The sequence below is a fragment of the Bacillus rossius genome, chromosome 1 (assembly GCF_032445375.1).
Source record: "Bacillus rossius redtenbacheri isolate Brsri chromosome 1, Brsri_v3, whole genome shotgun sequence".
NCBI lineage: Eukaryota > Metazoa > Arthropoda > Insecta > Phasmatodea > Bacillidae > Bacillus > Bacillus rossius.
In genome coordinates, this window is record NC_086330.1 from 24,587,360 (window position 1) to 24,596,962 (window position 9,603).

At 37.3% G+C, this 9,603-nt stretch overlaps 1 protein-coding gene across 1 annotated transcript; it reads left to right on the plus strand.

Moving 5' to 3' along the window:
* The first annotated feature begins 483 nt into the window (after nucleotides 1-483).
* On the plus strand, nucleotides 484-4,281 carry LOC134527072 (protein dbl-1-like). The gene is made up of 2 exons (XM_063359803.1): nucleotides 484-561; nucleotides 4,039-4,281. The coding sequence occupies exons 1-2, from the start codon at nucleotides 484-486 to the stop codon at nucleotides 4,279-4,281; spliced, it is 321 nt and encodes a 106-aa protein (XP_063215873.1).
* Nucleotides 4,282-9,603: the final 5,322 nt, after the last annotated feature.

A 9,603-nucleotide genomic window follows, 5' to 3' on the forward strand; every position in this document is an offset into this window, starting at 1 on the left:
TGGAAGAATTTGATGCATGGATGGCAATTGAAGGACAAGCCACAGAACACCATGGGGAGTGAAACATGTATTAACAAAATATGGCCTTTTACATGGAGACCTGTTTGTTTCGTCAGGGAGGGCAGAAATGCTGAACCTGTACAAAAAATAATTCGTGATCAGCAACGAAGAACTAAGCATGAATATGCTAAACGCCTAGAAGAACTAGACGAATCAGATCCAAAACAAAGGGAACTAATATTGTTCCAGAAAAGACAACAAGAACTACTAGACTATGAGATTAATTCTGTGCCGGCGGTTCAACTGGAAGAACTCCCGGAGATACACCAGGTGGATGGATCAAGCATAAATCCAGCAGAAATGTATGCCAAGTTCGAATATGATTTGCGTATGTCTCGTCTCGATGAGCCTAAGATCCAGAAGGCTGCCATTGCTGTGATACTTCGTAGCATGGAAGGAGGAGATAAGATAAACTTCCCAAACATGGATGCAGTCGACAGGCATATGCTGGCAAGAAACAACATCCCTCTGGAGATCGACCAGTTGAAAGAGCTGTTACAGGTTAACTTCTCAAGATTAGGAATGAACATCGATTTCCTAGAACTCAAAAGGCAAGCGGAAAGGACCTATGGTCGATTCGTGTTCGATCATACACGGCCTTTTAATGGATACAAGCTCGTTAAAAGGTTGTAGAAAGTCCTCCAGCAAGACAAGCCAAACCACAACACGAACCGGAAGAGACATTCATAGTCAGATTACCACCAATGACTATTTTTACCGCAGAAGACCTATTCAGGGCTTAACACCCCTGAATAAGTATTTTATAAGACCTGACATCATGGATTTTACAAAAGAAGACGGAACAAGAGCGACAGGAAGGGAATCAGAAAGCAGGAGACGGAAAGAGGCTGCGGACGCAGCAGGATGGCAAAGAAGAGAGATTTTACAAAAAGGACAAGTCAAGAAGGAACAGATCGAAAACCCAAAGAAAGGCGGTGGGATCAGTGCCCGCGTTATGGGTCTGCATTGGGTACAGGAAACCGTCCCAATGCAGGAACATGCGTGAGATCCCACGTGGCTTGACACGAAGTGTTTTTAACAACCACCGTCGTGCAACAATTTTATGCGTGGACGCAAGAGGAAACGGAATTTACTAACTGACAAAGCTTTATTCTGGCTGCTGGCACGGCGGTGAACAGAATGGATAAGTTGTTTAAGGTCGAGGCAAGAGAATGGTGAAAACCATTCCAAAAATCGGTACAAAGAACATCTGAGGCCAACATCCAGATGCCCAGCGAAACATCGGCTGTCATCTGGATGAAAAGAAGAAAAGTTAGTGCTCCTGGCTATACCCTAACGAGTTCAGACCTAGGAGGTGGAGGTGGAGAGGCATGGCCGGGCTTCGGCCCCAAACAACTTGACTGATTTCATTCGTTTGAGTAAATATATGGTTAGTGTTGTGTGTTTAAAAAGCTTCAGGATAATATTTTAGTAATGCCGGAGAAGTTATGTACTTTATTTTAAAAAAAATCCTTGTTGAAAATCAGGTTGAAAGCTTTTATTGCTTTTATCGGTGCCGTTTCTCTTGTGGTGGCAAGCAGCGATTACAATTCCGTCACCGCGTTCTAAAAGGTGTGCGAGTTATTCGCTTTCAGAAATTACATGGTATTCAAATATGATATTTTATTTATCACGCGCGGGCATTATTTTAAAGAATTCTACGTTAAATTTCGTGTCCGAGTTTGCAACATTAACCATTTGAGAACAAATGACAGCTGAATTTATTTGCTCATTACCGAGCTCACATTTAAAAAATTGGTTGTCTGTAAAGTCGGTTTACGGACGATAGTTTAACGTGACAACGTCTTAACAAAACATTGATGAAATGATTGCATACTTTTATGAATAAAATTGAATCATTTTTATTGAATTATCACTATTTTGTATGGATACAAAGAAGGAGTGAAATGAAATCTACAATTTAATTGATAAATTTACTTTTATTTACACTCATTAATTCAAATATGTTTATTACTTTAACGAAAAGATTATTTTAACTATAACTTTTATAGATGTTTGCTATTTAACTTCTTCCAAACTGTGTTATTCTGTTAAGGATAGGACGATGATAGGAAAAGTAGGAAACGAATGGGAGTGTTTCAAGTTTAATGCGCCTCGAAAAAGTCAAATGGATGGTTGTTCCAATCGAGTGGAAGAGAGAGAGATGCGGCGCAAGCGTACAATGAGCGTAACGGGACACAGCGTAACGGGACAATGTGTGTTACGGTACACTTTTTCGTGTGTGCAGCCGGCGTTCATCGATTTATTAGACGTTGTCACGTCAAAAACCTTATTAGCTTCCCACACACTGTCATTAAAAGCGCCATCTATTAGCTTAACAAATAATTACTTTATACGTACACAATACTCGTAAATGCGTTCGCAGCCATGGTAGGCTGCCCAGTCGATTGAGTCTGATTAAGGTCGAACTTAATTTTTAGTCTAATATTGGTAATAATATTGCAATCAATTCAATTGGTAATCCTTTAGTGACTGCACAATTTTCGCTTAACCAAGAGTGGGTTGAGATCATTTCTTGGATTTCACCTACTGTATCTCCATGCGTGAAAAACCAAACACCAGCAAATAAAACATTTTAACAGCTTATTTGGCCATGTTCTTCGTGTGTTTATTATTTCATGTTTGTTGCCCAGCAATGGCGATCGTCCATGAAATTATTATTTATCGATAAAGCCTGCAAAAGTTTTAAAAATATAATTAATTCTTTTTTTAAATTATTTTAGTCCATATAAGTTGCCACGTTTTGTTTAGAATATTTCACCCAGCAAATAATCATAGTTTTTATATCTAAAGAAATTAATGGGTCGATATTAGCGTGGCTCTAATATCATGAAAGTCCTCTTAGTCACCATTTTTAGAAAGTCATAAAAGTAACCAAAATTTCAAGAAATTTTAATTTAGTTTTCAATTCATTGATATGTTTAGCTCTCAAAGAAAACTGTTGAAAATATGAAGGATCAGTCTCTCACGCCATCTTGTTTAATTTTTTGACTTACTATTACTTTGTTTTTTTTTAAATATATTTATTAAGATCGTTCTTGCATTTCTTGTTTCTTTGTCAGATTTTCTCATCGGATATTTACTAAAGATGATCTAACAGCGACAAAGTCACGCAAGTGTTTATAATTATGCTCACTTGCGTGAGGTTTTACACTAGATCGAATTTTTTTATTTTGCTATTCTGGTGGGCTTCTCTAGATGCACGTTCGTATCTATATAAAGGGCTTATATTTGTGCTTGCTGCGTGAAGGGGGTTAAGTCAAAAATGAGTTATTATTCACATGCAAGTTTGCGAAAATTGATAAGGGAAATTAGAGACGTTATTTTAAAACGATTAATGAGTTTCCAAATTTCTAAAGCAGTTAATAAAGCTAAAAAAACTGACTTCAAATATACTGACATGCTAATACACTTCATTATTTTATCCCTATATTTTAAAAAAGTAAAAAAAAAAAACAATTCTTGTATAAAATATTTTTATTATTTTTTTTCCCTTAAAATAATCTCACACTTATCTAAATGGTAGTAAAAAAATTGAATCAGAAATTAACCAAATGGTTTAATATTTACAAAATATTTTACAATTAAAAATGTAGTTTTTTTTACAACTAGGTACTATCGTAAGCAAAAAAAAAATTGTATCTCGAAAACTAAATGTCGTATCCCAATTTTTTTTTTGGTTGGATAAGGAGATGTCTCAAGGTCTGCGCTGTTTACAAAATATCCATGAGATTATAACTAGGGTAATTTTATATGAAATAAGTATGTGGTCTTAAACTTTTGTTAGGGACTGTGCCTAACCCCTTTTTCACGCAACAAGCACAGATGTGTGGTGGAGGTTACTCAGCAGAGTGCAAGGTTATCCTCCCTTCGTGTTCATCTGCCGAAATCCCCCACCGCTGCCCATGTAGTCGCGAGCGCGACGTATGACAGGGGGTGGAGGGGGGATGCGGGCAGGACTGGGTGATCGCGCCGAGGGTGTTGGACGCCTCCGCCTGCCGCGGCGACTGCAGCGACCCCCGCGGAATCGCGCCTGCGCCCCTCCAACCACGCCGTCGCGCACCTGGGCAACTGCTCGCGCACCTGGGCAACTCCTCGCGCCTGGCGCCCATGTCCATCCTCTACCACCACCACGACGAGAACACAGTCGCCGCGCGCAACTACCTGGACATGATCGTGAGGGCGTGCGGCTGTCTCTGACGCTCGTCCCTCCATCTCTACCTCGCGCGTGTGCCAAACTGTTTTAACATGCATCATTTGTATCTATTATACCATGTAACAAAAGGTTTTATTAAAAAGTTTGTATGAATATAACTTGATATTTCCTACGACAAACAGTTAAGGGGCCCGCCTCGTCAGGGGTGTATCTGTGTTAGCGAGGCGGGATGATAAGCGCGACGCTCGCTGGTATTTCTAGCGCGGTATAGCCTCTAAGCGCAAGGCTCTGAATTGGCGCGCAGTCTTCTCGTCGTCACAGGATAACTGTGAAATTTGAGCGGTGACCGTAACATTTTATTGCGGAGAAATGAAGATAAAGGTGTAATGCAAGTCCCTTTAGTGTTTTCAAGAATCTGTACCGGTTGTTTTACGCCTAAAATCTACTCTGAAAACATGCGTTGTAGCCATTTTAACTTTTCTAAAATTACAGTTTAAAAATTTATTACAAAATCAAAAGTACTTTTCAGCCCTCAGCGAATTCTTAAATGCTTTTCGTAATCAAGACTCCATCCGGATATCTTGAGTAGTTTAGCAATCGCGTTGTTTTTCCTGAAGCTCTGCGCACCGTGTGTGTGCCCGGGTAGGCGGAGCCCTTAAATTCTTTTGCATTTATTCGACTTACATGAGAAAAATTAAAATAATTTTATATAAATTTTACATAAGAGTTAATTTTTCTTTCACGTTCAAATTTGTCCAAAATATAGGTATCTGCAGAATTTACTGTAGTTTAATATTTAAATGTAAAATTATGAATACAACCGTATCAACATTTTTTTAAAAATTGGTTATAAAAAGTTCTTTCCGAAATTACTAGCATTAAACTTATATTTAGAGACTCGTGGATAAATGTTGGACCCATGTCAATGCAGAGAATGGTTTTCCAGCAAAAAAAATCTACAAAACATGTGATGGTTCCTGAAGTTGAAGGTGTCAACGAAACAACAGACGAGACAAAATTTCTGCACAGATTATGAAACTAATCCCGAGGCACACCAGAAAAAAAAATATAAACAGTGCAGACAAGCTATATTATATATATATATATATATATATTCGGTTCTGCTCAATGAAGGCTGCACAGACGAACACGGTGACAGATGAATGTAGGCACAGGCTATGGGCGATTCAGCACAGACGAGCACAGAGAAATCATATTTTACACATCTATAAAAACATGTTATAAGGAAATAAACGCGTGAATAAGAGGAAGTGCTTCATACATACTTCTGACATTTTCGATAGCTCTTTTATTATTTTATAGTGTCAACAAAAACTAATGTACTAACTTTTGATAATATCTGATTGCAGATATTAAACAAAGTAAAATGCTTATGTTAAGACTATTCACCACTGTGTTAAAAGTTTTTCATTTAATAAGAGCTATCGATGCATCATTCTTGCATATAGGCTATATTTTTTTATTTAATTTAATACTGGTTTTAAGACTAGAACAACATGAATTCTCAACTGCAAAGTGTTAATTTTTTTTTCCAACATGAAAGATGTGTTTTAAGTAAAGGGGGGTTGGGGGTGTATCTTAGAGTAAAGAACTATATTGCAAAGAGGTTGAGTGATTAAGCAATATATAATAAAGCATTATTAATAGGAAATTGTGAGATAGGATGACAAATAAGAGTTGGATAAACTGACGGTGTATGTTCCACAGTTTCATAGCCTGAACTTTGCCAGTATTTTCTGGACGCACTAGTTTTAGGAAACTGAAAAGAAATTTGCGGGAATGCTTTATAGCAATGAGCTAGGCGGTGTCGTGTATTAATTTCCTCTCGCCTCACTGGCAGTCTGCCGCCAGCTTACCCCTCAGGTTGTCACACTTGTCACTTGAGTGCTCTGTGGGTTCATCACAGGATGTGTGTCGAACTCTGACAATACACGAAGACAGTCTGCGGTAACACTCCTGTTTTATTGGTCGATTCATAAACTTCTCGATATGTATACATATTTGGAATAGGGCTGGGATCGAACAGTCCTGTCATTGACACCATTACACAGGGTGAGTCTGAATTCGACCACCAAACTTCAACAGCAGCTTCCTCGCGGAAAAAAAAATTGAAAACATAATACGAATTATATAAATTAGTTAAATGAAATTTAATAAACACTAAGCATTACATCACCGCTAATTTATCTGCATTGTACGATTATGTATCACTTTACTTCCAATGGATTTAAACCACGAACATTATCTAATTATTCTAATTCGTTGTGAATTATGAATGCGAAATATATTTGTCAAGGAACGTTTGTCATTCAGGTAGTTGGAAGAATAATAAGTTTTTATCGTTGAATTAGTGAAACTTTTGTTATATTTATATCTAGTTAAGTTTTACATAATTTCTTCGTATTTCTGGCACGATTACATTTACATATGAACCATAAACAAATTAATATCAACTACACGGGCACGCAAACTGTATGTAACTTCTTAAGTTTTTCATAATTGTCAAAAATGTTACTTCTATTCGTAGTGTTAGTCTGAATTTCTACAATAATTAATGTTTTCGTCATACACTTTTCTTGCTTGGTATTTATTTGTTAATTTTTCTCTATACATCTAAGAAAGCATATGGCTGCATTGGCCAAAGCCTCTAACTGTACGTGCCAGTTTTAGTTTATCATAAATATGTGTAATAATTAATAAAACAGGGTTGGATATAGTGAATATTAAAGCTAATAATACAATAAATGTATATTGTGCCCTTAAATATTATATGTACAATTATATATTATATATTATATATATATAGCCCATTCATTGATTAACGATATTCACCCTTCTCAACTTAAGACTATCCCATTTAATATTTTTCGTTTTGCAATGGTGATTAAAAAGATCGCAGTCACAAACAAGTATCATTAGAATACCGCGTTGACTCTACGTTACGCCTGACGATATTGGTGCTGCAACCCGCAACTTGCAGCTGTATTGCGAGAAACCTGTATAGAAAGGCGTGCCTTACTTTCAAGCTCTGTCCCTCAAGTGTGAATCAACCGAAGTTTCCGCTATAAAGCTATATAATGCAACGAAAAAAATGCACAGCACGTAATAAGCTAGTTCCCTTTCCTCACCGACTTAACATGTGAATAACAGTGAAATAAAAGCAAATATTATGAAGGCTTGAAGCATAGTCCTGTCTTCTATTTGGGTGCTTTGAAAACAGTGTCACAAATGAGCGTATAAAGTTATGTCTTTAAAGTTATCGTTTCTTCTTTTTCACAATATATGGTTCTAAAAACTTATTAGTTAGTTTGGTAATTTTCTCTCGAGTTATTTTATAATATATATTTAAAAGTAAAGTATATAATTGTCTTATGATGATATAATGGTCTTCAACTAGGTTTGCACCTATGCTTGTAAATAATATTGTTACTATTACTATTGATCAGAAAGTTATTTGGTTAATTGTATAAAACGTATTTCATTGAAAGTTCATTTTAAATAATGCACAATTACTAAAATTGAAATTTATATTAATGAAATGCAACTTCCTAATTTATTGTAGAATGATCATAAACTTGCATAAGCGAATAAGTATAATTATGGTTGAATATGAGTAGTTACTGATGGTTTATATGGTTTAAAATTATTTGGGTCTCCTAGAATATCATATTCTATTAATGTTAAATATTTTTGTATTATAATTATGATAATGAAACTCGCTTAGCGAAAAACGTGGATGAAATGGGATTTTAACGAAATAAAAATGCTATCAAGTCCTAACGTAATATTATACTGACCATAATGGCTTGATCACTGTCCGATTGAGGGTTAAAACCAATGAAGTATGTAAAATTAATCTAATATAGAACAGAAAACCAACTTCGCCGACTCACCTTGACGCGTTTAAGGTGCAGGAATTGGAGTACCCCGAGAAAACCCACCAGCTCAGCGAAACGCCCACCTCTTAACGCTCAAGGGAAAAAATTAATATATATTGTTTTGACGTTATGATACTGCCGGGACTCAGATCACGTTTAGATTACTTTAGTTGAATGTTACACAATCGGGACATCATAATAAATGCTCTCAATTATCGTATTATAATTATGAATTAAAAATTTCTTTACAGCCGGTAAGGGTTAGTCGATGCGATGACCTCATCAGAGCGTAACGAAACATGAAACGCTAAGAGGGTAGCTGAATAAAAGTTAGCATATTTTTGCTGTGAAATTACTTGACGGAAAACACAGATGGCAGCAGCAGCAGCAGCAACAGCAGTAGCGCTCGATGGCATGTTTACGTAACAGCACACTTGCTCACTCGCGTAATTAACGCCCTCGAATACTTGCACACATCCTTACACACTCGCCGGTGCACTCGTATACTTGCACAATCGTGCACGTGTTAGAAATTTCCTATCTTCTCTTTGTCTATGAACTTCCACTTCTAACGTCCCTGGCGGCCGCACACAAATACCCCCCCCCCCCATCTTACTTCACCCTTTTTCAAAAAAATAAGAAAGTAAAGGACGCATGAGATGGAAACTTCAGAGTTAAACTTTTAACATACCATTTCCGATTTTTTTAAATAAAAAAGTTTATTAATTTGTACATGTTTTTTTTTTTGTGTTCAACCTCTCATCGATCATAAGGTTATCAGACACGTATACATGCTCGTTACCAGTCGGTAAGGGAGGGGGTAAGTGGCAGGAATAAGCCACGCCCTACAGCGAGGCCTGGGGGGACCTCGAGGGAGCCTGGTGTCCCTCGGAGGCAAACCAGGGTCCTGCAGGGGGAAGCCTTTTGTTTCACAGACGAGAGAGCCAAACCCCCGATCGTACATCTTCGGTTTTTTTTTTGGTTCATTGTAACTCATGATAACTAATGGTCAATTAGGTTAGGTTAGCTACATTATAAATACTTTAAAACATTGTGGACGGTTGATTTGGTTAGGATAGCTACATTGAAGATACTGTGAAATCATGTAAACTGTTTCCTAGCCTTGGATAGCTACATATTAAAAAGTTATTTGCTAAGCAACCATAAAATGGTTTTACAGTATTTTTAATGTAGCTATACATACCTAATATGATCAACCATCCACAATGTTTTAAAGTATTTATAATGTAGGTAACCTATCCTAATAGACCGCTAAATTTAATGCCACACCGGTTTATACAAGGAGATAGAACGGAAGAAAAAAAAAGCGAGCATGAACTTCGGGGAACTTCGGGTGTGGCTCTCTCGTCTGTGAAATGAAGGCTTCCCGGTTCCCGTACTGCAGCCAGGCAGACTTCTCGCGCTGCGACGCCTCGCTGGCGCCACCTCCCCACCCTCGTCCCTACT